The sequence below is a fragment of the Carlito syrichta genome, unplaced genomic scaffold, assembly GCF_000164805.1.
Source record: "Carlito syrichta isolate Samal-C Ts95f unplaced genomic scaffold, Tarsius_syrichta-2.0.1 Scaffold315771, whole genome shotgun sequence".
NCBI classification, from domain to species: Eukaryota; Metazoa; Chordata; class Mammalia; order Primates; family Tarsiidae; genus Carlito; species Carlito syrichta.
Window position 1 is genome coordinate 291,854 of NW_007259867.1, and position 21,222 is coordinate 313,075.

At 51.6% G+C, this 21,222-nt stretch overlaps 1 protein-coding gene across 2 annotated transcripts in view; it reads left to right on the forward strand.

The window, feature by feature from the left end:
• BOC (BOC cell adhesion associated, oncogene regulated) overlaps positions 1-19,618 on the forward strand; it is a 39,546-nt gene extending 19,928 nt beyond the window's left edge. The window contains exons 4-18 of one of the 2 annotated variants that reach the window (XM_008073227.2): positions 782-925; positions 2,833-3,126; positions 3,538-3,810; positions 5,033-5,340; positions 8,677-8,839; positions 10,489-10,599; positions 11,046-11,252; positions 11,601-11,782; positions 12,412-12,517; positions 12,916-13,038; positions 15,443-15,661; positions 16,364-16,599; positions 16,814-16,890; positions 17,314-17,507; positions 18,863-19,618. In XM_008073227.2, the coding sequence (XP_008071418.1) occupies positions 782-925; positions 2,833-3,126; positions 3,538-3,810; positions 5,033-5,340; positions 8,677-8,839; positions 10,489-10,599; positions 11,046-11,252; positions 11,601-11,782; positions 12,412-12,517; positions 12,916-13,038; positions 15,443-15,661; positions 16,364-16,599; positions 16,814-16,890; positions 17,314-17,507; positions 18,863-19,050 (2,825 nt within the window). In that variant the 3' untranslated portion in view covers positions 19,051-19,618. The remainder of the gene's footprint in view (positions 1-781; positions 926-2,832; positions 3,127-3,537; positions 3,811-5,032; positions 5,341-8,676; positions 8,840-10,488; positions 10,600-11,045; positions 11,253-11,600; positions 11,783-12,411; positions 12,518-12,915; positions 13,039-15,442; positions 15,662-16,363; positions 16,600-16,813; positions 16,891-17,313; positions 17,508-18,862) is intronic. The other variant, XM_008073228.2, reaches the window with a different exon arrangement.
• The last annotated feature ends 1,604 nt before the right edge of the window (positions 19,619-21,222 follow it).

Below are 21,222 nucleotides of genomic sequence, written 5' to 3' on the forward strand. Positions count from 1 at the left end.
ATGAATCTGTCTCTTGTCTCAAGAACCTGAACACAGCCCTGGTTCCCACCCCCTGTATCCCTGCACGGAACAGACAGAGCCTAATAGGCCCATGATACAGGCACAAGGCTTTCAGTGACGTTCATGGAGAGGGTGATGTTTGGGAGTTAGAAGATTCCTTTCTAAATCGCAGAAATTCAATGAGGCAACTTAGAGAGCGATGGCTGTGGGGAGGTTAATCAGTCGTTTGGGAAGGGAGACTGACAGAAGGGGCCAAAGTCAGTTCCCTCCATCTTGGAGACTTGCCGAAGTGGTCATCTCATCATTTTGTGTGTGCAGCGTGGTCTCCTCGATCTTAACGATGGTTCTGAGGCAGCATGCATTATGCCTTTTTACAAATGAGGAGGTGGGATTCGAGAGGTTAATTAACTTGCCCAAGGTCACAGTTAGTTTGTACCTAGCAGATCCAGAGCTTGAGCTCAGATCTGGTTGACCCCAAATCCTGCTTTCTTCCCTAGCTTCTTTGAAAGAATAAAACACTCCATAATAGATCTGTGCACTAACAGCCAGTGTGTCAGCTGGTTGGTTAGTTGCTTTCTCTCCCTGGCACTTCCGTCCCACTTGGTGCAAGATTATATGGAGAGAACAGCATTTTAGTTTAGGCTTGTTGGGTCTCAGGTGTGTATCAGCTCCTGCCTCCTGCCTGGCCTGTCCCCTTGCCCCTTACCTTTGTGGGAGCTGCAAAGGTGGCATTCTGGACCCAAAGTCAGCCCACATTCCCATGATCCTGCCCTTTCCACAGATAACTACCTGATCATGCCATCGGGAAACCTCCAGATTGTGAATGCCAGCCAGGAGGACGAGGGCATGTACAAGTGCGCAGCCTACAACCCAGTGACCCAGGAAGTGAAAACCTCTGGCTCCAGTGACAGGCTGCGTGTGCGCCGTAAGGACCAGTCTACCTGCTGGGGGGCTCGGGTATCACTCACTGACAGAGGGGCTGGTCTAGCTGGGAAGGGAGGCGGACACCTGAGGTGCCACATCCAAACTCTAGTTCTGTGTTCTTGGGGTGGGAAGGGGCTTAGGCCAGTGGGACACCTGGGACCCAGCCAGGGGTTCTCTCCCCTTTGGCTAGCTCCAGGCCGACCTCACAGTCCTCAGGCCTGGCTCATCCCAGAGTGTGTGGCCAGTGGGACTCTACTCCCATGGGTCACCGGGGCCAAGGATGGGTCCAGTATTATCACAGCAGGTGGCTGCTCCTGCTGACCACAGCGTGGGGCTATCCCCTTCCTCCTACCTATTGGGAGGTTTCCTTCACTGTGTTGCTTTGCTATTGGGATCGGCCAGGATGTGTGTGCTAGGGCAGGATGGCGGGTCTCCGTCTTGAGCTTAGCAGTGGACACAGTGTCTGCCTAGAGCAGGCCCATGCAGGAGGCCTCCAGGCCGCCGTCCTGCCCTGCGTGAGCCGTCAGCCTGCACTGTCTGCACTGATGGTGTGCCTCCTACCTCCCTCTGGTGAGCATCCAGGAGGCCTGCATGCACCCCGTGAATATGGTAACGACAGTGACCTCTCCGGGTGCCCATCTCGATCCTGCCTGTTCAGTGGAGTGCAATCCTGTGTGGAGTTAGGTTTCAGAGTCGGCACCAGAGGTGGAGTCACCGTGAAGCTATGAAGCTAGACATCCTTGGTTCCTCACTCACATGGACAAAGGCTGCACTAGGGCTAGTCTTGTATCTGTAACTTTGTATTATTTGGGGGATCTCCACACTGCAGACATTTTCAGGTGTCAGAAAACCCTCATCTGCCCTTGGTTGGCATGTGGAACAAAGTCACACATGGTCCATAAGCTCCCTGAAGGTCACTGAGAAAGGCAGTGCATTGGAGAGTAACGTGCCTTTTCATAAGTGCTGTGCAGCCAGGCGTGGAGGTGTGTACCTGTAGTCTCAGCTACTTTGGAGGCCAAGGTGGGAGGATCTATTGAGCTCAGGAGTTCAAGACCAGCCTGGGCAACATAGTGAGACTTCTATCTCAAAAAACACGAAAATTAAAATTCTATGCAGTTTGTCCCCATGTTGAAGAAAGATCACAGCTTTCTCTGCTGTGTACCCAATGAACTACCTGGTTGGTTTGCATTTGAGGACTCTTTGCAATATGAGAAATACATCTTTATTTATTATTTATTTATTTATTTATTTTTTTGAGTTGGAGTCTCAGTCTTGTCGCCCAGGCTGGAGTGCAGTGGCCACTCCTGGCCACCGCAGCCTCGATCTGCTGGGCTTAGACGATTCTTCCACCCCAGCCTTCCAAGTAGTTGGAACTGCAGGCGCATGCCACCACGTCTGACTAGAAATGCATATCTTTAACAGTGGGTTCCATTCAGCTTAGCAAGATGCTGAGGCCTGAGGACCGCAGGATGGGGCTGGAGACATGGCAGAGCTTGTCTCCTGTCTCATCTTCAACCTCACCATACACAGTGCAAGCAGGAAAAATCACTGCGCCAGTTACATAGTTTCCCGCTCTACGACCTGGCCTTTCTCTCCTTGCCAGCACATGTCACGCACTCATGTTGTGCTGATGACCCTGCTCCTCATTATCTCATTTCTTACTCAGAACAGCTTTCTGCAGAGGAAGCCCTTTTTCTGATAAGGATGCCGAGTCCCAGGGGAGTTGAGTAACTTCATAACTACTTTATGAAGGTCGTAGGCCCCTGAAGGGTCGGCTGGCTGTTCAACCCCGAATCCATGCTCTCTGGGACTGCCTCCTGGAGCCAGGCCACCCAGGCAGAGCCTACGGGGGATGCTGCAAGATGTCCTGATCCATACACTGTCTGTCCTTCCTCCCCGTTCCCTCAGGCTCTACAGCTGAGGCTGCCCGTATCATCTACCCCCCGGAGGCCCAGACCATCATTGTCACCAAAGGCCAGAGCCTCATCCTGGAGTGCGTGGCCAGTGGGATCCCACCTCCACGGGTCACCTGGGCCAAGGATGGGTCCAGTGTGGCCGGCTACAACAAGACACGCTTCCTGCTGAGCAACCTCCTCATCGACACCACCAGCGAGGAGGACTCCGGCACCTACCGCTGCATGGCGGACAACGGGGTCGGAGAGCCCGGAGTCGCGGTTATCCTCTACAACGTCCAGGTGTTCGGTGAGTGTCTGCTGTGGACCTTCTCCTTGGCCTTCTCTCTGGTCTGCATGACCTGTCTAGAAGCATGTAACCCAAGCTCAGAGAAAATGATTGTCCATGAAAGGTCACAAGCCAAATGAGTGGACAGAGCCCCTCGGATCTCAAGGTGAGGGGATGGGCACATGGTCCTAGAGCCCTTTTTAGTCCCTTTCTTGCCATGATTCTGATGGTGGAGACCTCTAACAGACCTCTCCTCCTCTGTAGTTTGTAGAATCTATGGGTCCCTAGGGTTCCAAGGAACCCAGTTTGACAACCACTGCTGTGGCACAGCCAGACGGCAGGAGGGAGCCACTCCAACTGTGTCCTCTCCCAGCCTGTCTGGCCCTGGATGGGAAGACACAGCCCTTCTACCTTGCTCTGGTTTCCCGGCAGAACCCCCAGAGGTCACCATGGAGCTGTCTCAGCTGGTCATCCCGTGGGGTCAGAGTGCCAAGCTCACCTGTGAGGTGCGTGGGAACCCCCCGCCCTCTGTGCTGTGGCTGAGGAACGCCGTGCCCCTCACCTCCAGCCAGCGTCTCCGGCTGTCCCGCAAGGCCCTGCGCGTGGTCAGTGCAGGGCCCGAGGATGAGGGCGTCTACCAGTGCATGGCCGAGAACGAAGTTGGCAGCGCCCACGCTGTGGTCCAGCTGAGGACCGCCAGACCAGGTGAGCACAGCCCAAAGCTCTGAGATTCCAGCTGAACATTCACAGGATCCTTTTCTGAAATGAAATTCAATTTAGAACCCCAGCACCTGAAATTGATAAAGGTGGCATTTAGTTGTAAGTTTAAATTTTCACAACTCACTTAATAAATCATTAGTGCATATTTTCACTATTGAAATGTTTTCTCCCTAAGGCCATTGGGTAGTGGAAAATTAATGTTCATAAATGAATTTTTTTAATGTTATTTGATAAATGATAGCGTGTTATATATGCTAAGGATTAGGCACTTAAACTATTTTTGCTTATAAAAACGCTATGTGCACTTAGTAGAAGATATGGAAAATAGATGAATGTGGAACTGAAAGTATCCACGTTTTCCCTCCTCCAAAAACAGATATAAGAAATATACTGTTATTAGTTTGCAGAATCTAAGGGCCCCGAGGGTTCTCTGGAACCCAGTTTGGCAGTCACTACTCTAGTGCAAAGAAAAGCAAGTCGGTCCTTCTCAGCTTGCTTGTTCCAAGTGATACCTACACCGATTGAACAGTTGCTGTGTGCTCAGCACCCGGCGAGATAAGGCGGGGGATGCAGAGCACCATGACAGAGACCCAACCCTCAAGAACTTTCCTATGGAGGAGATGATACTCACCAAGGAGACAGTTTGAGAAAAATACAGCAATGACGATAATACAACGCTTGGTCAGCATCATTAGGCACCAATGTCTGTGTTCGGGGAGATCGGGCAGAGGAGAGACTAGTGCTGGTGAGGGCTGTGGAAGCTTCCTGAAAGAAGCACTACTTCTCCTGGCCCCTCAGATTCTCAGAGGGCGTGCCTGTTAGCTTCATGTCTCACATTTCCAGTATGAAAGGCCCACGGGGTGCTATAGTGTTGAGATCCCATAGTAAAGGGATGTGTCCCCATCCCCAGCCAGGACTTGAGAAGGAAGGCGCAGGAATCTGCACCTTGGAAGCAAATTGAGATAGTTCACTCGAGTCCCGTCTTGTGTGGACTTGGGAAAAGAGCAGGTTGCAGAGATGTTTGCCTGCCACCCTGAGCCCTGGGCCAGGCAGACGAGGTTGTCCTCCCTTGTGCAGGGCAGGGACACCAGCACTATCTTCCTATGGAACCTGGGTCTTTTCTCTGACTTCTGTTTTCTCACTGGGGATAACAACTCAACGGGTAAACCAAGGACTCACCTGCCTCTTCCTTCTTTCTCCTTTCTAGGCACGACCCCGAGGCCTTGGCAGGATGCTATGCCAGCCACTGCAATGTCTCCCACGCTACCCTCCAGACCCGGCAGCCCTGACCAGATGCCGAGGGGAAGACCAGGGCTCCCCAGGGCCCCGACGTCAGTGCAACCTGCATCCCCACAGTGCCCAGGAGAAAAGGGGCAGGGAGCTCTTGCCGAGGCTCCCATCATCCTCAGCTCTCCTCGCACCTCCAAGACGGACTCATACGAGCTGGTGTGGCGGCCTCGGCATGAGGGCGGCAGCCGAGCGCCTATCCTCTACTATGTGGTGAAACACCGCAAGGTATGGCCCTGGCGTCATCTGCCACCTTCACCTGCATAGCCTCCTCTCCATTAGGCTGAGCAGTGTCACTGCCTCCGGTTATCTCCTTCACCTCCCCTTAAGCTCCTGCAGGCTGGACCAGGAATCCCCCCCTTGAGGCCCTCGTCTCCTCACTGCCACCCAGGATGCTGGTTGTGAGATGGGCACGGGGGACCCTGAGAGGCCCAGGAAGGGCCACGTATGTCTCTCACGCCTAGGCTCTGTGCATTTGTTTCCCAGAAGCTCACAGCAGCTTTTAGTCCCAGAGGAGACGGTGAAGTCTCCCTGTTAACTGTCGCTCTCCTTCTCTCTTCCTCTGCCATTAGTCGATGTTGTGTTTTGCATTTTAACCAAAGTAAGCTTCGCTAGGTACATACCTGCAGAAACTCTGGCTCAGCAGTCTAGCTCAAAGACAGGAAAACAAATATTTGTGAACAAGTGTTTTCTCTGTGGGCCGTAAAATACCCCCTCAGTTCTCAGAATTCATCATAGCTCAGGTTTGACAAGCAGGCATTTGAGCTCAAAGCACATCGTGTTGTTCAGACCTCAGCTATTTCTCCTTGACAGAAGGAAGTCTGTCCAGGTGAATGTCTCGGGAGCTGTCAGGGCGGGAATCTGGGGCTCTGACAGGATGTGGGAACAGGGCCAAGCAGGCCCATCTCCTGGACACTGCCCCTGTGAGGCAGGACAGCAAGGCCTCCAGGCCACCACCCTCGCTCAAGGCTGTGCTCTAACCCACTGTTACCCTGCCGGGACGAGGATATGAAATTCCCTGTAAGAAAATGTCCTTGAGCACGTTCCTGTTCACCCCAAGTATATGCTGTTTTCTTTCTAAGGCCATTGAATAATAGAACATTAATGTCCCTAAATAGATTTTTTAAAAAAATTTGATAAGTAATAGCATGTTATACAGGCTGAGTTTTATTATGCATTTCATTATTTTTGCTTACAAAAATGCTATGTGCACTTGGTAGAAAATATGGAAAAATATATGAATGTGGAACTAAAAGTATTTATTTACTTTTTCCCTCTTCCAAAAACAAACAAGAAAACAACCCACCCTGCATGGCAGAGAGCATTGGCTGTGCAGAGGTTTCCCTGCCCGGGGCCCTGGCCCCAGCCCCAACCCCGACTCATTCTGCCTGTTCTTTCTCCTGACATACTCCCCTGGAAGACATGTCCACAGAGACCCTGGGCCACTGAGACACCTGAGGCAGAGCAGTCCATTCTGCTGCCTGTGCTGCCTCCCAGGGAGGGCTTGGAAGGAGCGGTGTCTCATTAACCGTCCGCCTGCTGGCTTCATCATAGGCAGCCAGCAAGGGGGGTGAACGAGTTTTTAACAAAAAGCAGTATTGTTCAGCACATGTTGCAGGGCAGGGCTGGTCCTAATCCTTACGTCCCCGTGTAACTGGACACCTCCATCTCAGAATTGTAGACAAAGATCAGGGCAGGCCAAATGCCCCCATGGCTCCCAGGAGACAAAACCCAACAGGATGGCAAGAATAATATTTTTCAGGCCAATAGGTGGCTACGAAACAGCTCCCACAAGAGGCTGGCTGGCAAAAGTTGTGCCGTGGTGATCGGAAATGCCAGGCTGAGGCCGCATTCACCCTCTCAGTGTGTGTGACAGTGACTAATTACCCTTCCATTTCTTATTTTCATTTTTGGGCCCAGTGGAATTGTGAGGCCAGCCCTGGGGGGCCAGGGGAGCAGGGGCTGCGGGAGCCGCAGGGGAAGTGAGGCCGGACAGGCCCCCGCTGGGTCTGGCTTCTCTCAGGCTCCGGCCTGGGGGCTGTTGGAGCTGCGAGGGGACATTGCCAAGGCAGAAGTGCTGGCTGGAAAGCAGTTCCTTTCTTATGGAACAAACAAGTCTTAAAGTTCATCACCCAAGGAAGAGTTTGAAATCAAAATTCAGCATTCGGGTTGTGTTTTCTCATTCCCCTTCTCTTGCTGGGGATTGGAAATCAGTCGGCTAATTTTTACTGCTTCACATGCGCGAAGCAAGTTTCATTTCTGGTGCATCTGCAGACCCTGGGCTACTGTGTTTGGGTTTCCTGCACCGCTGGGGATTCTCAGTTTGTAAAAACTTCTCCCCTTGGAACAAATCCTGGAAACCTGACAGTGAGCCCAGACCTTCCCAGTGCCTTGAATGGTAGGTTTTGTTCTACTCTGGAATCATCTGCTCAGGGAGACGAGCCTTTCCTACCAGCTGCTTCTTCCTTCAGCAAATTTCAGGTTCCAGCAGGCTGTCTGGGACTGACAGACTTGACAGTGAAGTCCTTAGTCCTGGAAGGTGGGGTGGATGAGACGAGCAGCCTCTCAGCATCCCTTGTTGGGGAGCTTGGAGTCCCCTTATTCTTTTTCTTGAGATTGAAACAGCTAGGAATTTGAAGCCACTAAAGAATAACCCATCAAAGTTACAATTTATTTGCAGTGTTTTAAGTTCTAAGCAAGGACTGAGGGCAGGAACAGGAAAAAAGAGGTGGGTGGAGGATGTCAGGAGGTTCCCAGGAAGGCTGGGCATTTGCTGGGAACCTCCGTGTGCCATGCTCGCTCCTGGGCACTTTATGCAAGTCCTCTCATTTAATCTTCAGAATAACCTGAGAGATTTTATTTGCTTCGTGGTAAAAATGAAAAGTTTGGGGATCAGAGAGTTAGGGAACTTGCCATGAGTTACTCAGGCATGATTTGAACCCAGGACTCTCAGACTCTTCTTCCTAAGAGAGTTTGCAATTGTGAGCACACTCCTTGGAATCAAGCCGGGCAGGCTTGAGCACATCACTCGTTTCTGGAAGCCTTTGTCTCCTCATTTGTGAAGTGGGAACAATATGAACACCAATCTCTTGGGCTGTTGGGAGGAAGCCCCTGTAAAGTGCAAATGCTGCTATTTCTACTGGTGCTCTTGCTTTTATTTTCTTTCTCGCCATCATCTCTTGTTAGAATATGCATTGAAGGAACTGTGTCTGATTTAAATATATCAAGGAGGAAGAAAGTAAAAACCTGAGGGTTTGGGAAATACAGGGGAGGAGATCTCTTCAGAAGTTCTCAGCCATATCAGCCAGGCCTCCTGACCTTCCCCACTGAAGTTTCTTTGATGGAATCATGAGGAGAGATCAGGGAGCCTAACTCAAATGTTCCAGTGCGGTTGGTGCCCCATAGCTGGGAGGACCGGTCTGAGATTTGTACCACCCCTATCCCCACCATCATCCTTTTCCCTCCTCCTGTCCTCTGGGGCTTAGTTCTGCTTTCTTTGCAAGCCACAGTCCACTTGAAGCTCTGATCCGAGATGCCTGTCCTTACATCAGCAACCTTCTCCAGCAGGTCACAAACTCCTCCGATGATTGGACCGTCTCTGGCATTCCGGCCAGCCAGCACCGCTTGACCCTCACCAGACTTGACCCCGGGAGCTTGTATGAGGTGGAGATGGCAGCTTACAACTGTGCGGGCGAGGGCCAGACAGCCATGGTCACCTTCCGGACTGGTGAGAGTCAAGCATAGCCCCTAGTTTGAGGTTTCCATGGGCCCAAGCAGGTTCTACCAGGCCCAGATGGGAATCCCTCCCCACCTTGCCCCAGCTCTTCCTCTTGACTTTTATCTTTCCTTCCAGCTCTGCCTCCCTGTAGTTTGTGTGCCTAGCTGAGATTCCACCTCTCATCAGGAGAGTCACCAACTGGTCCCTCTGGCATCCCTTTGTCCCCCTCCCTCACAGGGGCCAGTAGCAAACCAGGACAGAGTCAGGCAGGGCTGGGACTCAGAACTACACTTTCAGTGCCCTGGATTGTTTGTGTGTTTGTTCATTTTGAGTCAGAGTCTCACTCTGTGATCTGCGGGACTCAGGCGATCCTTCCACCTCAGCCTTCTAAGTAGCTGCAACTGAGGTGCATGCCACCATGCCCAGCTAATTTTTTGATTTACTGTAGAGACGAGGCCTTGCCAAGTTGCCCAGGCTGGTCTTGAACCCCTGGACTCAGGCAGTCTTCTCATCTCTGCCCCCCAAAGTGCTGGGATTACAGGCGTGAGCCACTGTGCCTGACTTATTATTATATTATATTATATTATATTATATTATATTATATTATATTATATTATATTATATTATATTATATTATTTATTTATTGAGTCAGAGTCTCACTCCATTGCCCAGGCTGGAGTGCAATGGCATGCTCACAGCCACCCCAGCATTGACCTGGGCTCAAGTGATCCTTCTGCTTCTGCCTTCCAAGTAGCTGGAACTATATGCACATGCTACCACATCCAGCTAATTTTTTTTTTAGAGACAGGGTTTTCCTTTGTTGCCCAGGCTAAGTGCAATGGTCCAATCATAGCTTATTGCAGCCTCAAACATCTGGGATCAAGCCATCCTTCCATATTAGCCTCCTAATTAATTGGAACTATAGAAGCATGGCACCACACTTTGGCTAATTTTTAAATTTTTTGTGGAGATGGGGGTCTCTCTTTGTGGCCCAGGGTTCCATATGCCTGACCTCAAGTTATCCTCCTGCCTCAGCCTCCCAAAGTGCCAGGACTGCAGGCATGCAGTACCACACCTGACTATTTTTTTTTTTTTTTTGAGTTGGAGTCTCACCCTGTCACCCAGACTGGAGGGCAGTGGCACGCTCTTGGCTACTTCAGCCTCGACCTGCTGGGCTCAGGTGATCCTTCTGCCTCAGCTTTCCAAGTAGCTGGAACTACAGGCACATGCCACCATACCCGGCTAATTTTTAAAAAATTTATTGTAGAACCGAGGTCCCGCCAAGTTGCCCAGGCTGGTCTCAAACTCCTAGGTCCAGGCACTCCTCTCACCTTGGCCTCTCAAAGTTCTGGGATTATAGGTGTGAGCCACTGCACCCAACCCTGACTAATTTTTAATTTATTTATTTTTTTTGCCAATGGGGTCTCACTATGTTTATCCAGGCTGGTCTCCAACTCCTGGGCTTAAGCCATCCTACTGCCATAGCCTCACAAGGTGCTGGAATTATAGTTGTGAGTCATAGTAACTGACCACCCTGGATTCTTAGGTGCATCACCTTATCGCACCCCCAGCAGAGCCTCGGGCAAATAGGACTCTTTGGAAAGGGACACCTAATGCATGCACCTTCCCTTGCTGATCTCAACCCATTTCCTCCCAGGGCGGCGCCCCAAACCCGAGATCATGGCCAGCAAGGAGCAGCAAATCCAGAGAGATGACCCTGGAGCCAGCCCCCAGAGCAGCAGCCAGCCAGACCATGGCCGCCTCTCCCGTAAGCCCCAGCGTGGCAGGGGCAGGGTGATGAGCAGTCAGGACCAGAATGGCCTCCAAAGGCCTGTTGCCTCAGTGGAATGGGGTCTTGGTTCTCCAAATCCAGGATCCTTATGACCTGTTATTGGCGTCTCCCCAGCTAACCACAGTGAAGAAATATACATGGGAACTTTTCTGATACCAGGCTGGAGGGTGGTGCTGGGATCGCTAACCCTGCAGGTCCAGGGAGCAGCAGAGAGAGAGTAATGGCCTTTGGCCCTCCACACTCTGGCTCTGCAGAAAGATAGTTTAAGGGGGCTTAGCTCAAGGGCTTCTCTGGAGAGAGGAGGGCCCAGGGAGCAAACCCCAGTGGGTAGAGGGATGTGGGGAGGAGTAGAGGCAGGCCCAGGCCAGTCGGAGTGAGCCGTCATCTCATCCTACTTCCACCCTGCCTATGGTCTTCCCCAGCCCCAGAAGCTCCAGACAGGCCCACGATCTCCATGGCCTCTGAGACCTCAGTGTACGTGACCTGGATTCCCAGGGGGAATGGCGGATTCCCGATCCAGTCCTTCCGTGTGGAGTACAAGAAGCTGAAGAAAGTGGGAGACTGGATTCTGGCCACCAGTGCCATCCCTCCCTCGCGGCTCTCCGTGGAGATCACAGGCCTAGAGAAAGGTGGGGGCTGGGCCACTCCCCTGCCCGGTTTCCCAGCTGCCCCCAACCCCCTGGAGGAGGAGGACGAGCGCCACCGGCCCTTCTCTCCGCTCAGGCCCCCACCCCCCAGCACGTTCATGTGGCTGCTGTGTGTGGTGTTTGTCTCAGTCCCCCTCTCTCCACAGTAGGACCCAGAGCCATCTCCCACGTGGCTCCTCTCTGACAAGGGGGTGGGAGTTCCTATGAGGCCTCTGAGGACTCGCTCTGGGGAAGGGCTGCCCAGAAGTTCCCTCTGGGCCTTGAGGGGGGACGGTGAGGAAACCAGAGGGCATTTCCAGCTCCTGAGTTCAGCGAGGGTCTCCTCTCCAGGCACTTCTTACAAGTTCCGAGTCCGGGCTCTGAACATGCTGGGGGAAAGCGAGCCCAGCGCGCCCTCCCGGCCCTACATGGTGTCGGGCTACAGCGGCCGCGTTTACGAGAGGCCTGTGGCCGGTCCCTACATCACCTTCACAGACGCGGTCAACGAGACCACCATCATGCTCAAGTGGATGGTAAGTAGGCCTCGTGTCGGACTGCAGTGGGACACGGGGGTGCTGCGGCTCCTGCGAGGCAGGAAGCAGCGCCTCGCCTTGCACTTTTCCCAAGATGCCTCACCGTGTCCCTGAGCATTGGGCTCCCCCACGATGCACCTGAAAGTCCTATCAGTGGAATTTTGGGGCTCTCAGTGGCTGGAGCTGCTGCTGTGGTCTCCTCTTGGTTTTGGTGCCCGGACCTGGTAGGCCACCAACCAGGTTCCCCTTTTCAGATTATGTCCCCTGTGTCTTCCTTCCCTCCTCCTGACACCATGGGGGGGGTCTCACCACAGTTGTTCAGAATGCCTTCTTAGTCAGAGATACTCACCCTCACGTTCCCCAGAGAGTTCAGGAGGGATTTAAGTCTTTGGAAAAAATGGCAGTTTGTTTCTCCTGTCCAAAAGCTTCAGGGTCTCTAGGCTAAAAGTAATGAGTAATCTCCACAACATGTTTCAGAGAACCTCAGAGATATCATCAGAAATATTTGTCAGGGACCCCAGTGAAATTTGAACCTGAGACTGCAGTAAGGTTTCCACATACCGGTGGTTCTGCTTCAGTGATGATCTCTCTACTCCATTATTGACTTGTTTTGTCTCCATTCCCTGTAGTATATCCCAGCAAGTAACAACAACACCCCAATCCATGGCTTTTACATCTATTATCGACCCACAGACAGTGACAATGATAGTGACTACAAGAAGGACATGGTGGAAGGTGAGAAACACTTCTGTGTGATATCATTTCTTCTGCTGGCAAGGGGGTCTGGTGTTGGTGAAGTCTGGTGGTGCGTAAAACCTAGGGCTGGTGTGACACGAAGCTCTAATGGTGTCACTGACTCTTTCGTGACACCCTTGGGGCTGTCAGTTTCACGAACGAACGTGCTTCCTTCCCAGGATGAGGGGACAACGGGAGCATGTGTGGGTGCCTGGAACATTTCCCCCTGCAGTCCCCTACACGTCACCCTGTGCCAGTCAGCGGCACCCCCATCACACGTGCACATGCATGCACACACACACTCACACACACATAACCTTGTCTGCGTCTGACTGCAAGATCAGGGCCAAGAAAACAACACCCACACCACCATGCAGGACTCTCACTATCTTTCCCAGGGGATAAGTACTGGCACTCCATCAGCCACCTGCAGCCAGAAACCTCCTACGATATTAAGATGCAGTGCTTCAACGAGGGAGGAGAGAGCGAGTTCAGCAACGTAATGATCTGTGAGACCAAAGGTGAGTCTTTCTGGCTTCCTCTCCCTTCTTGCTGTTTCCAGTAAATGAGGGTCACTATTGCCTGGGCCATGCTGGGTATCTCTCTTCCAGGAAGACCCCTTACTTTCCAAGTCCCCCCCCCATGACTGTCATTTTCCCCTCCTCTGTTCATTTGTCTGTGCCTCATATGAAATATGAGTGAGTTACCATCATGACAACTTCAGGGAACTGGGAAATCAACTCATCCATGAGCTCATGGGATAGGTCGTGTTCTTAAGTTGGGAACTTCCTATAAATACTGTATTTCTGCAATAACATTTGGTACTTACACTGGTTGATTTATTCAACTTAACTACAACCCCAGGAGATGGGAAAGGAATTGAGTGTCAGGAAACCATATACTTTGGCCAAAGTCAGGTGGCTCAGACGAATAGTGGAGCACAATTTGGCCCAGGTTTGTCCAGCTACAAACCCAGGCTATTTCTCTGCACTGAAACGTGTTAAACACATTTGCATAATAAGTTGTCAGTATTGGCACACCGGTTGGGGGCAGACACCATTCTCTCTGTCTTACAGACACTGGAAGTGAGGTGAAGCAGATGTGCTGCAAAATACAGAATCACAAAAGAATAGGAATGAACACAAGACTACACGTTTTCCTGTCATTGAGGCAACAATGTCCCGCTTCACCTTGCTTTCGGCCATTGGGTGCCTTCAGTGTGCGCTCCCTACCCTGTTCTATCACGTACAAGGGAGGGAGGGGCAGATGCGTGCACAGCCAGGAGTCCTGGATCAGCTGGGGAAGGAACAGAGGCTTCAGGGGGCCTTCACACTGGTCTTCGGAAGGACTGAGTCTTCCGGCCAGGATGAGGAGGGGGTGGCCTGGGAGACAGGCCAAGACTGGACAGAACTCCAAACGGTTGGCGTGTCCAGCACTGTGAGAGAGGGAGGGCTCGGGGAAGAGGCCAGAGACTAGGGGGCATTCGGTCACGCTGTGGGATGAGCCAGCACAATCAGGTAATGGCGCCACTGGAGGCTGCGAGGTCGAGGACAAACATCTGGTGGGAGTGACAGGGTTAAGAGCCAGCGCTGAGGTTTCTAGCCCGAAGTACCACATAGGCGATGATGCCACTTGTTGACATGGGAGGGTAAGAAGAGAAGTAGATTTTCATGAGAAAGCAACAAGGTGAAACCACTTAGAGACTTCCTGAGTCTCGCTTCTTCAGAGAAGTTGAAATGAAGGCCAGATCAGAAGCAGGGCTCCTGCCCCAGACAGGTGGGGTGTCCGGGTGGGGAGATTGACTTGGGGAGTCTCAGGATGTAGGTGGGCATGTGGGCCTTGGTGAGATTACGTGGAGAGAGCAAAGAGGAACAGAGCAAAGAGGAACCAGGAGGGTCTCCCAGTGCCTGAGGGCAGATAGCACAGAGCAGGGAAGGAGCAATGTAACCTCAGCAGAAGGCAGTGGGGAAGTTAGAGGCTGGCAGGGTCAGAAAGTCAAGGGAGGGGACAGAGTCAGGTGTCAGATGCCTGTGGAGCAGCAAGGCCCAGATGAAGGCTGATGGGCTTGACTCCACCTTTTTGTTTTTTGAGTCGGAGTCTCACAACTGCCCAAGCTGGAGTGCATTGGCAAGATCGTGGCTTACTGCAGCCTCAACCTCCTGGGCTCAGGCAGTCCTTCTGCCTCAGCCTTCCAAGTAGCTGGGACTACAGGTGTGTGCCCACCATGCCCAGCTAATTTTTATTTTATTTTATTTTTATTTTATTTCATTTTTATTTTTATTTTATTGTAGAGACGAGGTCTCGCCACATTGCCCAGGCTGGTCTCAAACTCTTGGGCTTAGGCAGTCCTCTCACCTCAGGCTCTCGAAGTGCTGACCTGAGCCACTGCGCCTGGCCTTGACAGTCCACCTTTAAATTGGTGTCTCGCAATTACTGTTTGTCCTTGGAGTCCAGAACATCTGTCTATATGCTCTGTGACCCAGGCTAATACCTAGTACTTCACATCTCTCAATCCACCCAGAAATAGCAAATACCTGTGAGTCAGTTTTTCTATTTCCAGTTCTTTTGCTTATTTCCTGCATTTTAGCTATTTTCTTCCAGACATTTTCCAGTTATTCTTTCAGAAAACACTACACTACTTCTGCCCAAACAACTCAGCCCGACACTAGTGCTTGGCCCACAAACATCTCAGGTTCTGTTTTGAGATACATATAAGGTTCAGGTCCCAGTAATACCAGTTTTTCACGATCGATGCCAATTTTATGCCAAATACGGACAACATTCAGATAAGGGATTCTGAGGCCCTGTCTTGCGAGTTTGATCCTATTTCCCACACCTGTGGAGTTGGAGCTTTTTTTCCTATTTGTTGTGAAAGCAATGTTAAAGAGAAATAGATGCTAAAGTGAGTCTTGTCCACAATTACAGCTCGGAAGTCTGGTCAACCTGGACGACTGCCGCCCCCAACTTTGCCCCCTCCACAGCCGCCACCTCCTGAAACCATAGAGCGGCCCGTGGGTCCTGGGGCCATGGTGGCACGCTCCAGCGACCTGCCCTATCTGATTGTCGGGGTCGTCCTGGGCTCGATCGTCCTCATCATCGTCACCTTCATCCCCTTCTGTCTGTGGAGGGCCTGGTCCAAACAGAGTGAGTGAGGGACCTTCTTGGAACCAAGGGGAAGGAGCCTGGAGGGAAATGGGGGCCTGCCAGCCCGCCAAGGAGGGTCAGAGGTGCCTGCCAGCCCACCTAGGGCAGGGTCAGAGGTGCCTGACTCCATGTCCTCTAGGCCCCCAGGGTCTCGGAAATCAGGGAACACCCCAAGACTGGACCCCTCCCTCCCAGCTCATAGCCCTGAGGGGCATAGGAAGAGACAGAAGTCAGGCTTCCTCTCATTATCTCTGGAGTCTGTACTTACCTGGTTCCCTCTCCAAAGCTGCTCCTCTGACCGCACGTTCATACTTAAAATTGGCCCTGCCTCTTCTCTGAGTCTGGGGCTGCCTTCCATCTCATCCTGGACTACCCTGACTGGAGTTGCTAATCTCTGCTTCAGCGGGCACTATGTGGCCAACTTGCCTCATGTGACTGTTGCTGTCTTTTCACTCACTACCTCCTTCCCCTAGACCCTCACTCCTGTATCTCCCCGCCCTTCTCCTCACTGCAGAAGTCTGGCTGCTAGAAGAGATGGGCAGCCGGGAGGACGTTCTAAGAGAACGTCTCCTTCCCGTGGGCAATGCCGATTCCCTGCCCATCCTTTGACCCTACACGGTCAGGTGTCTCCTGAGATCCGAGTGGAATTTTCCAAGCTGCCCCAGGCTACCTGAGCACACCTCTGTCCTTCTGTCCTTCCAGAACACACAACAGACCTGGCTTTTCCTCGAAGCGCCCTTCCGCTGTCCTCCTGCCCATATACTATGGTGCCGTTGGGAGGACTCCCAGGCCACCGGGCCAATGGACAGGCGTACCTCAGCAGCATCAGTGGACAAGCCTGCACCGACGGGATACATGTGAATAGGGGCTGCCCTGTGGCTGCCATGGGCTACCCAGGCATGAAGCCCCCACAGCACTGCCCAGGGGAACCTCAGCAGGTAGTGCATTCCTGGGCGTGTGGGCGGATGGTTGGACGCCAGGAGAGAGTGCTCGGGCTGCCTCTTGGGGACTTCCTCCCTCCGGGCCTCTCATCCTGAAATGCTGGGCCAGGCTTTCTTTAGTGGGGAACAGATTGTCCTGTGGATCAGTGGACACCGGAAAGTTACCTGAACTCCCGGACATGATCTTCTTGTTCCTCTTCCTTTTGAGCAGCAGAATGACACCAGCAGCCTGCTGAGGCAGACCCTCCTTGGCAACGGATACGACCCCCCGAGTCACCAGCTCACCAGGTAGCCAGCCCCCTCCCATGCCTGCCATTCACTCCCGCCTCACTTTCTCTCTGGCGACACTCGGGAAGCCCCGAGGGGTGACCGTTCTGTCCTGCTGGGCTGCTGCCCTCGAGCGAGTGAGGCTGTTTTGTTTGCAGTTAGGATGCCATTTGTGCTTGGGGGCATGGGCTGGCTTCGCAGGATCCTTCCCTCGTCAGGCAGGCCAGAAACACCCACGTCCAACTGACTTTGCCCGCAGGCTACCTGACTTCACATCTTCCCACGTGGAGTAAAATGAAAACGGACTAGAATGACCAGTGGAAGTGATGGTGTGGGGCCTCTGAGGTTCTCAAGCTTCAGATGGCGTGGCAGCCAGCAAAGGGGTGGGGACACGCTGGCCCACGCTGCCCGTCTCACCTCTTCGCATGGTCTTGTGCAATGCAGGGCTCCCAAGTCTAGCCCAGACGAGGGCTCCTTCTTGTACACACTGCCTGATGACTCAACTCACCAGCTGCTCCAGCCCCACCAGGACAGCCACCACCTCCAGGAGCAGCCTACTGCCATGAGCCGGTCGGGAGTGAGGAGTGCCCCTGACAGTCCCAGGATGGAAGCAACGTGGGACTCTCCCTTTCACTCAGGTCGGTACCAGGGGCAGGGCAGAGAAATTGAACAGGCTGGGGATGACATGACATAGGCTTCCGTGGCTCTGCAGTGCCTTGGGAGACGGGGAGATATCAGTCTCCAAAGGTTTGGTAAGGAGGCCCCCACGAGGGTGGCCAGCCACTCTCCTTTGCTGCTGCAGGCCCGGTTGGTCTGTAGGGTGAGCCAGGTGGGCCCTACCCCAGCATTGCAAGCTGTGGTCCTCCAAGGCTGGGAGGAAGGATGCTTCTCCCTCTTAGAGAAAGCAGCCCATCATCACACTAAGAGATGTTCTCTCATCACTCCAAAATGCCTTGTTCTGCTGGGGCTTGCCTCTTAATTAAGGAACAAGGTTGCATCAGTCATTAGAGGGCCACGTTCTTACAAACATCATTGTCGTAACTCTCTGTGCTTCCACAGAACTTTTTCTCCAGGGGGCTCAGGGCCATCCACGCCACCCCCACCCCATGTCTCCCTCTATGCCAGTCTCCTTGGAAATCAGTGGAGCCTTGGTGAAGGCACAGGCTGGTTCAGAGGATTGGCTAATGTTTCTTAGCCTCTCCAAAAAACATTGGAAACTCTATAATGCGTGTGGTATTCATATGCAGATCCTGGACCCTGACTCCAGGAGATTAATTTCTAAAAGACAGTCACCTCCTAGAGCTGGATCCAGCATCATTAAAACAGGAAACACCTCGGCCAGGCACAGTGGCTCATATCTGTAATCCCAGGACTTTGGGAGGCCAAGGCCAGGAGGATTGTTTGAGCCCAGGAGTTCCAGACCAGCCTGGACAACATAGTGCGACCTCCTCTCAACAAAAGAAAAAAAAAGTTGCGTGTGGTGGCATGTGCCTGTAATCCCAGCTACTTGGAAGGCCGAGGCAGAAGATCACCTAAGCCCAGGAAGTCAAGGCTGCGATGAGCCATGATCATGCCACTGTACTTCAGCCTGGGTGACAGAATGAGACCCTGACTCAAAAAAGATAAACAAAAAAAAAAGGATCAATAAAAAACTGGATGTCAGTCTGGGGGCAGTGAGTTGTATATGGGATGTTATAACCAGAAGTCGTACCAAAGGCTGGTCTAGAAGCCTGAATCTGGAAAAGAACAAGGTTCCTTCTGCATGTCATGGGCTCTGATGACTTCATCTGCTGCTGGCATGCAGGCCAGGTGTTTGAGTCTCTACGGTCCCAGACCTTGGAAGGAGCATAAGTGTCCTTGTCGTGGTTGTAGATCTGTGTCCCTCTCAGGGCCAGTGTAACCAGCTCCTGCCACAGAGAAAGCCTGGCCCAGTAAGCTGAGGGTGGGTTCCTCGGTCCCTCTGGATTTTAATGTTTCCCCTTTCTCTCCACAGGGTCCCCATGCTGCCTGGGCCTCGTACCAGTTGAAGAGGTGGACAGTCCTGACTCCTGCCAAGTGGGTGGAGGAGACTGGTATCCCCAGCACCCCACGGGGACCTATGCAGGGCAGGAACCTGGGATGCAGCTCTCGCCTGGCCCGCCCGTGCATGTGTCTTTTGAAACACCACCTCCCACAATTTAGGCAGAAGCCAAGATCCCAGAAAGACTATATATTTTTTTTCTAAGAGACAGAGAAAATTGGTATTTATTTTTCTATTATAGCCATATTTATATATTTATGCACTTGTAAATAAATGTATATGTGTTTTTATAATGCTGGAGAGACCTAAGGGATCCTACCCGTTGAAGTCAGAGAGGGCAAACAAAGATGACACAACACAGCAGGAGCAAACCAGGAAGAGCGGCACAGACTGGTCGGATTGTGGACCCGCCTCTGGAACTCCGCAGCGCCTGGGAGGCTGCAGGACACCACAGATCTGCTGGCGAGGGGAGGAATCCCAGGCGCCTGTTCACAATGGCCACGGGGGACAGGCAAGGGCCATGGTACCAGCCTGGAGACACCCACAAGGACGGCTGGATCTGCTGCTACAGGAAACGTTTTCCTGAGATGCCCATGGGAAGGACTGGGATGTGTACAGCACTATAAGCATTAACAAACCTTCCAGAATCAGTAATCTGTGGCAACATATCTCTGTAAAAACAAACACTGTAACTTCTAAATAAATGTTTAGTCTTCCCTGTAACCTTCAGCTTAGTCATGTGTGAGTCAGCGTTTTCTTTCAACGTTAGAATTCAGTCTTTCGAGGATTGAGGAAATACTTTTTCTTTTCTTCTTGGGGGGGCGCTTTTTAAACACTGCATGCCAGTTGTGTTCTGATGAACATAGAATGCATTAGTAACTGTTTAGTCCAAGGGGGAGACATTGTCCAACAGGCTAGGAGAAGCAGATTTGCGGTTCTTTTACCGACTGGACTTTGGTTACACAGAAGGAATGAAACGAATCCTTTTTATATAGGTCTGTGTGTGATGAAGACCAAATATTTTCTCCAAAATGCCACTCAGTTAAGTGCAGTGCTACATGTGAACATAGGGGGTGTGATATATTCACTTCCCTTCTTTCCAAAGCTACACCAGCACTGCTGGAATAGTTGACTCACCAGTCTAAAAATCAACATTTACTTGGTTTTGTCCAACCAGGGGATCAACCACAGATTCCTAAAAAAATTGAAAATTTTAAATCTTTATATGTGAATTGGCATTAGATGGAGACTGAAGCATGCAGTGAAAGCCTGAACACACTGAGTTTTGTTGGGAGGGCTCAAAGGAGGCCATATTTTCTAGGTTTCAGTATAGTTGAGGTTACAGATGACATGCCACTTGAGACATTCTTGTCTGGCTTCTTAATCAGAAGAATTGATCCTGGGGAAGCCCCAGGGAATTGAGTCAGACACTTGACTGGGACTAGTGCACCCTCTGCTGGCCACAAGACGTACAGCATGTGCTGCTCAGACCGCATCCTTTTCCCGTCAACCAGCTTACCGTGAAAAAGCAACATGATTTTCAGAAAAGCAGTATTAAAAAATATCATTAAAGTGGAGGACAGCAAAGGACATGTAAATGATATAAAGTGAAAGGTAGAGCAGGGAACAGAAGAAAAGAAATGAGAAATTGTCATTTCAGACACAACCTGTACCTAGAGGTCCCTTCTCGGAGGGTGCAGGGCTAATGTGTTCAGTCTTTGCTTTGCGGCCTGGGGCCCTTCAGATCTGAACTGAAACTCACCCTCCAGCCCACTGGCTTTTTAAAATCCCGCCCCCCTTATCCTCCCTGATGATCTAAGGTGGTTGTCCAAGTGAATTTTGGTGAACTTTATTGAAGTGACATATAAAATATCTGTTTTCTGCACAGCACTGGAATCATAACAATCCTGACTGGTATTAGCTCTCAAAAAATATGTCCTGAGGAAGGAAAGAAGGAAAAGGTTAGGGCATCAGGTTTTTAAGTTTTTGTCCAGAAATAAGGCAATGAGACATCTCAGATATTCAATTTCACTGCATTTTATATTTATTTAGGATCAGGTTAATTTTATTTATTTATTTTATTTTATTTTTTTTGAGTTGTAGTCTCACTCTGTTGCCCAGGCTAGAGTGCAGTGGCTCATGGCCACCCAAAGTCGACCTGCTGGGCTCAGGCAATCCTTCTGCCTCAGCCTTCCAAGTAGTGGGAACTACAGGCCCATGCTACCACGCCTGGCTAATTATTAAATTTATTGAGAGATGAGGTTTTGCCAAGTTGCCCAGGCTGTTCTCGAACCCGTGGGCTCAGGCAATCCCCTCACCTCGACCTCCCAAAG